Source organism: Podarcis filfolensis (genome assembly GCF_964270895.1).
Source record: "Podarcis filfolensis genome assembly, chromosome: 1".
NCBI lineage: Eukaryota > Metazoa > Chordata > Lepidosauria > Squamata > Lacertidae > Podarcis > Podarcis filfolensis.
In genome coordinates this window covers 61156517-61170056 of record NC_139604.1, presented here as the reverse complement: position 1 = coordinate 61170056, position 13540 = coordinate 61156517, and the positions used below count along the sequence as shown (strand labels likewise).

General features: G+C 42.6%; 1 protein-coding gene and 1 long non-coding RNA gene across 13 annotated transcripts in view; one reads left to right on the top strand and one right to left on the bottom strand.

Moving 5' to 3' along the window:
• The window catches only part of CHID1 (chitinase domain containing 1), a 98430-nt gene that overhangs the window by 12567 nt on the left and 72323 nt on the right, over window positions 1-13540 (top strand). For all 12 annotated transcript variants that reach the window (XR_014541904.1, XR_014541905.1, XM_083587532.1 and 9 more), the window contains 4 exons: window positions 611-655; window positions 2708-2814; window positions 4036-4097; window positions 12664-12756. Coding sequence is in view for 10 of the 12 variants with exons in the window: in XM_083587532.1 (XP_083443658.1) it covers window positions 611-655; window positions 2708-2814; window positions 4036-4097; window positions 12664-12756 (307 nt within the window). In the remaining 2 variants the exon portion in view is untranslated. The remainder of the gene's footprint in view (window positions 1-610; window positions 656-2707; window positions 2815-4035; window positions 4098-12663; window positions 12757-13540) is intronic.
• On the bottom strand, window positions 4108-12657 carry LOC310750356. The gene is made up of 3 exons (XR_014542066.1): window positions 11965-12657; window positions 6515-6757; window positions 4108-5712 (listed from the first exon to the last, which is right to left on the bottom strand). It is a non-coding gene; the product is annotated as an uncharacterized lncRNA (long non-coding RNA).

The window sequence follows — 13540 nt, the reverse complement described above, 5'->3', positions numbered from 1 at the left end:
CCCAATGGGGGAAAATACTGTTTTACAAATTGATATTGAGACAACTTAAAAACAGAGAATGTATATGAGTCAACCTATTGAAATTAAGGAGATCCAGCCATTATTTGCTTATGCAGCCATTATTTGCTTATGCACAGCCAACCATTTCCAGCTGGTGGTCAATTTGCATGATGCTGCATGTGAGATCATTACTGTCTGTAGTGACTTGGCAGTAAGCAATCCATCAGGAGCTGTAGGTTGGCCCAGTGGTACCCAGTGCTTGAAGGCTGATGCCTTGCAGTGAGGAACCTTGGTATGCTGCTTTCTGCTTTGAATAATCTCAAAGCTGTGTTAGTGTTTACCTTCCTGAATGGGCCAAATGCAAAAATGACCAGGGTGAGTGGAGCATATGCGCATATGTGTTACTCTGGGCTGACAACACATGGTTGCTTAATGGTTAATACATCTTTGGTGGTGTAGAGACCATTGATTTTTATATCATGATCCATGTAACCATGATTTCTTTGACAGTCACAGAGTAGAAAAATTATAAAAGACATATTTGTGTTTGAAAATGTGGCACTTGTGATTAGACAGGTTCATATTTGGTCTTCATGTTTTCTATTAACAGGTTGGATGAAAGAAGTGAAGAGGAATGCCAAAAACATCAAAATAGGTGACTTTGTAGAAAAGCTTCCATATTTTGCAGGGGGTTGGGCTAGGTGACCCTCAAGGCCCCTTCCAAGTCTACAGATCTATGATTTTTAGTTCCTGCCTGCAGTCTTTCCATGGGCCTTTAGTTGGAAGACAAGCTGCTGAACCAGATCCAGTAGGGCTCTTAACGTTCGTAATTTTTGAACTGTGAGTTTGGCACAAATTGAACCCATTCTTGTAGGGCAACTCCGGAAGCATTAATTTTAATTGTGTCATACTATTCTGGGTTCCTGCACTCATCTGCCTTAGCCAAATTGTCCCAGTCATTCTTTATAATGACTGGGTCTGTTTTCCTGCTGCCTTTGTAGTTGGAAATTGTAATCGACTGCTGGGGATTCACAACAAAATGCTGCCAGTGTTAACAGAAGTCATTCAGTCAGCCTGGAACAAGAATCTTGTAGTGCAGCTTGGGGATCACCAGGGTGGTGATGGAGGGATTTCAGGAATGGGGAAAGGAAAATTTACACCCCTCCTCCATTTCCTACCCTCCTGAAATCTCTGCTTTCTCACTGATAGGTCCCAGACCACCCTAGTTGTACATAAGAGGAAATGCAGATCAAACTAGTTGGCAGGCTTTTCTTTTTTTAAAGCAAAGGAGTAGGCTTTCTGCCCTCTCTCTTTTTAGCACAACCGAAAAATTGTATTTTGCAAATCCCATATATCACACATTAAAGAGCAGAAGGGTGGAATGAACCAGCAGGTCTATCACCACTGTAAAAGCCCTGAGCAGGGGAAATGTGTGTGGACTCGGCTATGCAGCTGCAAATAAAATGTTTTAAGTGTGTGGTAAAGTATAGGGACGCGGGTGGCGCTGTGTTCTAAACCACTGAGCCTAGGGCTTGCCGATCAGAAAGGTCGGCAGTTCGAATTCCCTTGACGGGTTGAGCTCCCATTGCTTGGTTCCAGCTCCTGCCAACCTAGCAGTTTGAAAGCACGTCAAAGTGCAAGTAGATAAATAGCTACCGCTCTGGCGGGAAGGTAAATGGCGTTTCTGTGCGCTGCTCTGGTTCTCCAGAAGTAGCTTAGTTATGCTGGCCACATGACCCGGAAGCTGTATGCTGGCTCCCTTGGCCAGTAAAGCAAGATGAGTGCCGCAACCCCAGAGTCGGTCATGACTGGACTTAACTGTCAGGGGTCCTTTACCTTTATCTCTAAAGTACAATATACAAATGTGGCACTAGATGGCAACAGTGAGCTATGGCAATTTCAATGCATTTTTCAAAACTTTTTTTTAAAAAAAGGCATTTTCACATTTTTTATATGTGTGTAGATTCTACCTGTGTGTGTGGGATGCTCAAATGTGTCCTTTTTTGTTTCACAACCTCCATGATGGGGCAGCGGGCGGGCCAGGATCAGACCCCTTTCCACAAAATGGACAAGCATTGGATCCTTGGCTAGCCCCCCTCTGCCCTTTCAGCACTTCATTCCAGTGCCTTACACTGGCATCAGCTGTAGCTTCCTACTCACTTACACTTGTTGGGTTCTGCTGTTTATCTTGCCCAGAAATCTATTTCCCATGGAAGATTAAGGGAAGAATATGTTCCTACACAAAATTTGCTTAGCTTCTCCTTTCTCCGCACCCCAAAATTTGAGGTAAAAATGGCATGATTTGGAGCCTCAGTGCATATGGGCAGCCACATGGAACTCCAAATGTTTATGCTGAAAGGGAGTGTTGGCCCTAAATTTGCTATACTTACAATAAAGGTTCCACATACCAGGGATGGAAGACTTGTGTCATCTAGATTTTGTTAGGACTGCAACTCATGTCATCCCTGACCATTGGCCGTGGTGACAAGGGCCGATGGAGCCCAGCAACAGCTGGTGGGGTAACAGTTTCCCCATCCTCGTTATATATTTCTGCCTGAAGTACATTAATAAGGATAGAACAAGTTTTAGTAGTGGAGAAGGGGTGGAATACATATTTCGAGTGAGCATGCCACAGCAGTTTTCCTAATAGCGTAGAAAATTAATGACTCTTTCTAGTCTTTCTTTCTCCCTTTCTGTATTTTTTCAGTTCCACGAATTTTGTTTGAAGGCTGGACTTACCATGACTTTGAGAGTGTGTTTGTCAGTGAAGATGAGATAGAAGAGCTTTCCAGTAACCTGATCCAAATAGCCAAGGTATCGTAAGCCTACCTCTGAGAAATAAAGAGCCAGTATAATACCAGATATCAGTGTGGCTTTTAAAAATTGTCGATGACGTAAAATTGTTGATGACTGGCCTAGATGTCACAGACAGGTTTTATATATTACATATAGCTGTGAAGAAAGGAAGCTTGATTCCTAGGTGTGGAAGTAAGTTTGTAAATATGTTGTTTGTGCTCAATAGCATGTGGGTGAAAAGGAGGTGGGCTCAATGCTGGCATGTTTAAACTCAGGGGTTGTGAATTGTGTTTACATAAAAGATCCCTAGGTGACACAGTGCATTTGTCATTTAGTCGTGTCCGGCTCTTCGTGACCCCATGGACCAGAGCACGCCAGGCACTCCTGTCTTCCACTGCCTCCCGCAGTTTGGTCAAACTCATGCTGGTAGCTTTGAGAACACTATCCAACCATCTCATCCTCTGTCGTCCCCTTCTCCTTGTGCCCTCCATCTTTCCCAACATCAGGGTCTTTTCCAGGGAGTCTTCTCTTCTCATGAGGTGGCCAAAGTATTGGAGCCTCAACTTCAGGATCTTCCTTCCAGTGAGCACTCAGGGCATACTGATACTTTATTTATTATTTAATACACCATGATTGTAAAAAAAGACCTCAAAGCAGTTTGATATGATACTGCATTGTATACATGGGCAGCGTGGTTGCGTTTAAAATCCATAGCCTTATTTACAAAAACTGCATAAACAGCCATTTTACATGTTGGTGTCCGGTTAAGCAAACTAATGAAATAACAACGTAGCTTAAAACAAGATCAGTAAGCACAAGCATCTAATTAAATGGCAAAACAGCAACAGCAGAAAAAGAATAACCTACACCTGATCAAAGCATTAAGAGGCAAAGGTAGGATTCTTTTTATGAGATGTCTAAACTTTCAACATCATCAAAAGTAATAACCACGATGATATTTGTTCAGAATACAGTGGTACCTCCGGTTACAAACTTATTTTGTTCCGGATGTCCGTCTGTAACCCGAAACCGCTCATAACAGAAGGTGCGCTTTTGCTAATGGCACCTGCTGCACTGCCAGTGCTCGACTTCCGCTCACATCCCGGGGCAAAGTTCACAACAAGGGGCATCTACTTCCGGGTTAGCGGAGCTTGTAACCTGCAGTGTTCGCAAGGAGGACGGTGCATAACACAAGGTTCCATTGTAAATTTACAATCTCCAATGTTTTCATTATTCTAGAATGAGAATTTTGATGGCTTTGTGGCTGAAGTTTGGAGTCAGTTGGGAAATCAGAAGCAAACGTAAGTCCAGGATTTTCAAGATGCTACTTATTTTTTATTTTTTATTAGTATGTCGAGTTTCACTGACGATTTAATAGGATTCGTTCAAAAGAAAACATGCTTAGGAGTACTGTGTAAGTAAATTACGGTCAAGAATCTTGACAGAGTAGGTACCACTAAGGGTCTTTTCTGATGTTTACTGTTGTGTGGTGACTATTTCAGTGTATGCTGCACCAGGAAAATCTAGAGCACATATTAGGACTCCACAGCTGTGATTGTAGGAGTTCGGGTAATGGTTGCCTGGAAAGATGGTGTCTCTTGGACTCTCTATCCATGTAGCCTAAATATCCCTAAACAATAGCATCTTGAGAGAGAGATATGCTGCAGTTCCTCCTGTAGGACCCTGAAATGACAGTCACCCCCCACTTTTCATGTGCAAACAGGTTACCACTGGTTTTGTGGTTATCTGTGAAATCAGGTAACACGAGAAGGTGTCAAGCAAGAGGGTATGGGGAAATTGTTTTAAGCAAAACGATAAATGCATCGGCTTTCTGCCTTCTTTCCCACTGTCACATTGCCTCGTTTCTTCCCTACTTTTTGCTTGTCAGATCTGGCCCCAGCAATTCTTAACGGCAGAGATGCCAACAAAGAAATCCTAGGTGTTATAGTCAAGATTAGCATTGATCTCCTGATTGCTGTTTGTCCAACCATTTCAGGTTGCAAAAATGCCTGTCACCTTGCTTGAAAGAGTAATGTTGGTGGTGTCTGCTGATGCCAGAGAAAAAACAATCATTAAGTAACATAGGTGTAATCCCTTTGCCTTAATGTGGCTCTTAGACCTGACAGTGGGATTTTATCAAGATCACAATGTTTTCAAAAGCTGTTTTCAGGGAAGGTGAGCGATAGATTAACTGCATCATCTGTATAGTTAGATCATGCCAGTTCTTTGAGCGTGGGGTGGTGTTATTACCTTCTGAAGGGAAAAAAATGTACTGTTTTTGGAGGCAGGGAGCGAAGCTTGCTCAAGTTGTTGATAGGATTTGATTCGGGACCCCCAGTGTGGTGTGCAATAATACTCCAGACCTATGTAATCCTGAAACAAGGTCAGACATGCCAAACAAAATTAACCAGAAATTAAAAAGGCAAAGAAAGTATAACAGGTAAAACTTCACTGTCACAACTGGACACCATTGAAAGTCAGGTGAGTAGTAAAAATTTCTACTTTCATCTAATAGCCATAAGAGAAAGAGGACTTTGGGGCATGTGCCCTTTTTGTGCTGGGATCTATTTGCTAGCTAAGAAGCTAAACAGGAACAGTTCTTGTCTGGTAGAATCACTTCCCAAGCAAGCCCTTAGGAAGCAATACTGAAATCAGTCTCTAGAGCACCCCACTTTGCAGGGTAGTGGGAAGTTTCAAGATTTCCAATAGTTACCTGTGGTTGGTTTCCTTTGAATGAGGTCACAGAAGACTTGTGGCATTTTGCAGTATTTGCATGTATATGAGAACATAAGAAGAACCTGCTGGATAATGTCAATGGCCCGTCTAGTCTAGCAACCTGTTCTCACAGTGGCTATCCAGATGGGAAACCTGCAATCATGACCCAAGCACAACAGCACTCCCTGCTCTTGTGGCTCCCTGTAATGATACAGGTTGAGTATAGGTGGAAGTTTGCAATTTAAACATTCAAGCCGCTGTCCCAAAATTTGCCGCCACTCATCAGATTTCTGGGAGTTTGCCAGCACCATCAGAATCCTTACAGAGAGCAGTTCAGCCCTCTTGTCTTTTTCTCATTGTGATTCCAGCTGCAATGACAAGCTGCTTGTATTTACACAAGACTCTGAATTAGCACATTCTACTCCCTGGAGTCTATGGAGCTGACAAGCCTTTTCCTGATGATCATGTCAGTTTCACTGGAGTGCAGAGAGGGGAGATGGTGAAGGAAATCTGCATATATGAATGACAAGGCTTCCCTGCCCTGCTTCAACAAAGCTTGACGTATGAAAAAGCCGTACCCAAATGTGTACAACTACTCTATGGAGAGAAAAAAGATAACACATTTGTTCAGATGCGACACAAATAATGCAGGAAATGAGGTTGTAAATTCACATTCCCACATGGCTATCAATCTGTTTTAAAAACATGGAATCATGATACAAATTTGTTTAGAACTGCATTTCTGTATTTCATACGTGTGCATCAAAGGTAGGAGAGAGGCTCAGAATGCATGAAATTTATCTTAGTTACTTGAAATTGAGTTCAGAGCAGTTATATTTGCAGGGTTTCTGAACTCGGATCAATGCATCTGGTTCCATGCACTCTGGGGGAGTGTTGGATGTGAACGATGACAGTCTCAACAAACGTTATTTGTTTCTAACCCTGGGCATGCTAGTTCATGTCATAATTACATTTAGAGAAAAATTATGTTCTTGTTTCCTACCCAAACAAAACTGGATTTTGCTGCTTGAAATATGATGTGCTGTTCTTATTCTTATCCACACAGTGGCAGTATTGTGGTAATTCTGTTATTCACTGATCTTTTTAGAGGATCATCATTTTTTCTTTAGCCATCGCAAGTTAAGGGAGGGATCTGAAACTATTAGGAGGTTTATCCTGGATTAATGCCATCTCATTTCTGTTCCCAACATTTATATGCTGATGGTAGTAATCATGCTGAAGTGGTCTGAAAGGGAGAAAACTCCAGGTTAATTGGGCTCTGATTATTCTCTCTTTTTAAAATTTGGGATAAGTAGTCACGTAAACAATAGCATTAGCATTTTTTTCAAATTAGCCATAGACAGTGGAGTTCAGTTCTAAGTCACACAAATACTACTGACTACCTAAAACAGAAAACTAAGATGTGTTCCTGAAACACTCAAGGGATCATTTTCTACCATAATTAAGATTTGCTGATCTTATTATCAGTATTTAATAATCATGTACAGAGTGGATAGATCTAGAGAAGACTAAGGCTTCCAAACTTTAATAATAATTGTGTAGAAGTGAAAGATCTGAATGTACAGGAATGAGCTTTCATTCTGGACAATTGTAGGGATTGCTGTTAGAAGCCTTTTAAGTAAACTAACTGCAAGTAAGCTTGTATCTTAGTAAAGAAAGCTTCAAAGACTGGACCTTGAGAAATCTGAACTCCCCTGGTGATTTGGTATAGTGGAGGGGTGTGGATGTTAGAACTGGCCAACATTTCTCGTTTCTTTTGTCCTGGAAATTGAGCAGCTTGTCTATGGCAAGATGTTGAGCTGGAGCTCATGGAGTAACTGCAGGTGAGATTCTTGAAACCCGCCCGCCGCATTAAAGTAGAAGTGGCAAAACTGGAAGCCTATCAGTTCCCCTCCTTTTTGAACCTATTCAGAGATGAAGAAGTCTCAACCATACTAAGCTAGGTTTTATTTTGCTGTTTGTAGTGGATAGAAACCCAAGCAGATTTGATTCCCTTCTCCTTCATGTGCAAGTGGAGGAAACTTAAAGGCTGCTCATGAAGAAGAGGGAAATATGTGAGCCCAAGGATTAACTGTGGTGTGTGCTCTTGCCACAGCTAAGTTAATCATATCTCTTCCAATCTGTGGATGTGCATTGTTTTTCTGTATTTAGGTTGCAGCAGTTGGATGCTGAAGGTTTTTGAGTCTTACCATTTTCCTTTTGCGAGCAGCTAGTTGCAAATGATACGGATGCGGGTGGCACTGTGGGTTAAACCACAGAGCCTAGGACTTGCCGATCAGAAGGTCGGTGGTTCGAATCCCTGCAGCGGGGTGAGCTCCCGTTGCTCAGTCCCTGCTCCTGCCAACCTAGCAGTTCGAAAGCACGTCAAAGTGAAAGTAGATAAATAAGTACCGCTCCGGCGGGAAAGTAAACGGCGTTTCCGTGTACTGCTCTGGTTCTCCAGAAGCGGCTTAGTCATGCTGGCCACATGACCCGGAAGCTGCACGCCAGCTCCCTCGGCCAGTAAAGCGAGATGAGTGCCGCAACCCCAGAGTCAGTCACGACTGGACCTAATGGTCAGGGGTCCCTTTACCCTTTACCTTAGTTGCAAATGATTACATTGGGTGATAGTTAACTAAGTTTTATTCAGAGTAGACCTATTGAAATTCATAAACCTGACTTAGTACTGGGGCTTCCTTTGAAGCTGACTCAGAAACTGCAATTAATCCAGAATGTGGCTACCAGACTGGTGACTTGTAGTGGCTGCTGGGACCACATAACACTGGTCCTAAAATATCTATGTTGGCTCCCAGTACATTTTCAAGCACAATTCAAAGTGTTGGTGTTGACCCTTAAAGCCCTAAACATCCACACCCTTGTATACCTGAAGGAGTATCTCCACCCCTATCGATCAGCCTGGACACTGAGGGCCTTCTGGTGGTTCCCTCATTGCAAGAAGTGAAATTACAGGGAATCAGGGAGAGGGCCTTCTGGGTAGTGGCTCCTGCCCTGTGGAACGCCTGCCTATCAGTTGTCAAAGAGAGAACCAATTACTGTATTTTTCGCTCTATAACACGCACCTGACCATAACACGCATGTAGTTTTTAGAGGAGGAAAATCCGTAGGCATGCCACCCGTACGCATTTCCTCCATAACACGCACAGACATTTCCCCTTACTTTCTAGGAGGAAAAAAGTCAGTGTTATGGTGCAAAAAATACGGTATATGGTGTTCCGTATCAGGAGGCTTTTAATGTCTGATGTATCACGTGTTCTTTATATTCTGTTGGAAACTGCCCAGAGTATCTGGGGCAACCCAGTCAGATGGGTGGGGTACAAGTAATACATTATTATTATTCTGTTCAGTAATGTCAATGGGTATACTCTTGAGTAAAACTTAGTTGACTGCCACCCAATGACTTGCTTTTTAAAATTCAGTGCAATGAAAATGCCTTAGATTGGTATTTGTAACAGGCATGATTTTGATTCTGTGCAAACAAGGTCACACATATAATTTTGTTCAGGCTGATAGTCAACAGTAGGTGGTGCCACAATCACATAGTTTATTTGAAAAGTGCTGCCTTCACTATATGCTGCAGGAACATCTGCATTTGACCTTCAGGTACCTTATTAACTGTGGGAAGAAAAGAACAAAACTTCTGTAGACACATCAGTACTTCAGTCTGAGCCTTGGAAATTTAACCTATTAATCAATGGCTTACTGTAAGTCCCTTCCTTCCTTGGTATTACCTAGAGCAGTGAAAGGACAAACAGCAATAACTCATTCTTGAACCGAGATTGCTTTTTTTTAATAAATCGGCAATCTTCGCGGAGCTCTGGTCCAATAGTGGCCAGTGGCTTGAATTTAATTAATTTTATAATGAATGATTTTAGAGTGTTGTTTGTGTTGTACTTTTGTATTGTTTTATTGTTGTTAGCCGCCCTGAGCCCAGCTTCGGCTGGGGAGGGCGGGATATAAATAAAATTTATTATTATTATTATTATTATTATTATTGGTCAGCTGTCTACAAACACAGCTTTATTATGTTGGATCTTTTCATTTTATTTTTTAATTCTTCTGGGAAATCCTTGATTTGTGGGGGCGGGGGCAGCAACCATCAAACTTGAGCATTAGCTATAGTTAAATTGAGACTCTAAAGGGAATGCAACAAATACTGTGAGCTGCAATAAATGTTCTGCTGAGGTCAGCATCATTTGCAGCTTCAAGAAGGACAAACCTGAGATGTCTGAACAAGAGTGTAGTGGGGAGGAGGGTGAGAAGGCAAAAGAGGGACCAGCAGCATTGTATATTCATGAGAGAACCAAGGTCAGAAAGTTTAAAATGCATACCTCACCTTTTAATTGGGTCTGGGTAGATTCTCAAAGTGCCATGTGCTTCAGAGGAACATCCGAAAGTTCAATTTGACAATAGCAGAGGACAAAATGAATATTTAACTATGTTTTGCCATGACGACAGTTTGCTCCAGCCTCATTATACTTTTAAAAAATGCAATGCAGCATGTGCATTTCCCTCCCTCCCTTCTGAGTTGACAGTGATAATATGGGAAAATATGGTCTTAAAATGCTCAAGTCTACTGTAGAGACGAGCAGACATATAATTTATTGGATGTTTTTAAATGGGCACTCAGCTAGGGCTGTTTGGGGATGGCGGAGTGCATGCAATGCTTGATTTACATAATCTATTTTGGGTGACAAATGGGAGTACACGTAAATGAAGTCTGAGCGTTAACCACTAATCCCTTGAATTGGCAAGAAGTGCTCTTAGGCCAGAGAGATGGCTTGACAAGTTAGGCTGCCAGTACTTAAATCTTCCGGGCGATTTTTCTTACAAGAGAAGCTGCCATCCTTCTCCCACCTTTGCCATAAATCGGGTAAACTGCTCAATACCAAGTTTAGTATAAAAAACAATGTCAATTTGATGAATATTATCTCTCTGTGTATAAAATCTCTTTGAACCCACATTAGTCGTGAGGTGGTGTTAGGTTTTGTGGTGCCCTGAAAACAGTGCTTGAAACACCAGCAGCAAAATCCAGATTGCAGATGCAACGTTTTAGTTTTATATTGTGTGTGCCAGTGGGTATACTCATCTACACAGCCCATGAATAAATGTTACCCCAGTCAAAGCTGCAAAGCACAAGAAAGAGATCAGGACAGCTGCTAGCTGATGACCTCATGTAGCGAGGGGAGAGTGTCTCCCCACCATTCATAGAATCATAGAATGGTAGAGTTGGAAGGGACCCCTGAGGGTTATCTAGGCCAACCCCCTGCAATGCAGGAATATTTTGCCTGAGGTGGGGCTCAAACCCACAACCCCAAGATTAAAAGCCTCCTGCTGTACTGACTGAGCTATCTTGATGAAGAGGTTGGCCACATATCTCCATAGATTGCTCTTGGAATGAACAGGCAGTGTCGGCTGATTAAGCTAAATCCATCGATTCACTGGGCGGTGTTAAAGTAAGGTTTACTTTGAGTAGACCTATTGCAATTAATGGACCTAACTTAGTCATGTTCATTAATTTCAGTGTGTCTACTCTCAATGAAACTTGGCTGAGCACCACCCGCTATTATCAGCAGAGGTAATGGCAAAAATCTGAAGGGTACCCAGTACAAGCAGAGATAGCTGAATATTCTTTTATTCCCCTCTGTGGAGGATGATCTCATCTTCTCACCCACCCTTTCTGCATATCATTTACTTAATGCTTTTAGATATTTGATAATAGAGCATTACAGTGAGGCTACTGCAAGTGTAGATGCATTTGCAACATGACAGGAAAAAATGTAGGAGAATTATTTCTTCTCAACCGGTTGCCTCCTGGCTTTGCTGGCAGAGCGTGGGCTGTTAACCACCTTAAATGGAACACCTCCAAGTACTTAAAAGGCTTCTGACATCAAGGTACTAAACGACTGTTGCTGGTTGTAGGACTGCAAACATGTCATATCTCGGCTAATTGTGGACGAGGGGAAGGGAGCCCAGCACTTGCCGCCCCTCCTTTTCCCCATTGCTGCAAGGGAGAGTCACACAGCACCAGGAAAAGGGAAGTCCAAGCAGAGATTTCCCTTTTCTGTGAGTGCCTTCCAAGCATCCCTGATCGTGGCCAGCCATGTGATAAGGCATGGAATCACTAGCTTACTGAGGAAGATGGGGAAGAAGGAAAGGCCCAGATAGTAAGAAAAGAACTGGGGATTAAGAGAACATATATACCTTAATCCTCAAACACTGATGGGGAAACTGGTGGCCCTCCAGACAACATGGCCAATGGTCAGGGATGATGACAGGTGCTGCAGTCCAACAACATCCGGAGGGCCACAGGTTCCTCACTCCTCTTCTATTCCCATTTAAATAAGAACCAGGTGGCCATTGTGCCCACATACTGCTTCTGCCCACCTTAGTAAGAGGAAGAGTCTCTGCCCACAGGCTCATGCGTATACTGACCTTGGTGACAAACTGTGCCTGTATGGTCCTGCTTCTGCCAGCCTCTGTATAGGAGTGAGAGAGAGCAACAGATTACAGTGCCCACAAATTGCTGCTGCTTCCTCCAGGAAGAGACACTGACTCATCAGTGTGTCTTTATGCCTGCTGAAGGCAGGCTGACCATTGTGACCTCATGATGAAGATGCTGACCTGCAGACTGGCCATTGTGACCACATGCTGAGTTGGCCTGCCTGAAGAAGAGAGAGTACAATGGTGGTCACTTGCTGCTGCTGTTGCTGCTGCTGTTACCATTACCATTATAATTATCGCAATCATCCTTTGATCTTCCTTCAACCCAAATGTTCCCAGGGGAGTATTCAGATACAGTCAAAAAAATACAGCATATCATTCCTTGATCACATAAACCAGGATGGGGAAACCTGTTCCTTTTAGATGTTGCTGTACTCCAAACTCAACATCTAGAGGGAACCAACTTCCCCATCCCTGTCCTAAAATGAAGGCTGAATAAAAATATCTCTTTTGTCATCTTCTGTTACATTTAAAGGGAGAATGGATTGTGCAGGGCCAAGTCCTATTAGAGTGTGTCTTCAGCGTTTAATGAAGGAAGAGTATTTCCTAACCTTTTTAAAAAAGAAAAGGTTGTTTGTTCCATGATTTAGTTTTCTTACTTCTAGACCTAACACCATGTTTTTGTTACAGGGGTCTGATTCACTTGCTCACTCACCTCTCGGAAGCTTTGCATCAGGCGCGGCTGAAGCTGATGCTTGTTATCCCTCCCACTGTCATGCCAGGGTGAGTGTCTTATTTTCAAAGAAAATCCCAGATGAATCTATTTTCAGCTTCATTCAAGCTATTTGGGTTTAATGTTTGCTGAGAGACCAGCGCATATATGCAGCCTAAAAAGCGAAGCGTGTATTCCCTCTTCACCGCTGGAGAAAAATGCCAGGCTCAGCACCTTGGGGAAGAAGAGAGGGACACATTTAAGAGGCTTGGATTAGGAAATGAGTCCGTGCTAAGATTTAATCCCTCTGGGCAAGAACCATGTATTCATTATGAAACCCCAATCAAGGCACTTAATAAATATTGAAGCTAGCGAGCAAAAGAACTATCAAGTGGTATGTATACCAAACAGTGCTAAGGAAATGACTTTAATTAGAGTCTTTATATTGATAAATGGATTATAAAATTTTGGAAGGAAATAAGATCTGTAATGGTATGCAGAACCATACATCTTCTAATCCAGGGGTGGCTAAGGTGGTGCCATCCAGATGTTGCAGGACTACAGTTTCTGTACCATCTGAACACTGATTCTACTGGCTGGGGCTGAGGGAGAGCTGGAGTCCAACAACTTCTGGAGGTGCCCCCCCCCGGCCTTGTCCCAAACCATAATGTATAGTTGCAGTAAACACAGGTCAAATGAGGAGATGTAAGAAGGAGTGCAGACACTTCAAAAAGGCCATCTTCATGTAACTTAATTTCCTTTGCTACCTGCCACATGTTTAATTTTGCTAATGCCCATTTCACAGTAAATTGTTTTGTAATAATTAAGCAAAGTAGCTGCCTTCATTAGTACAAA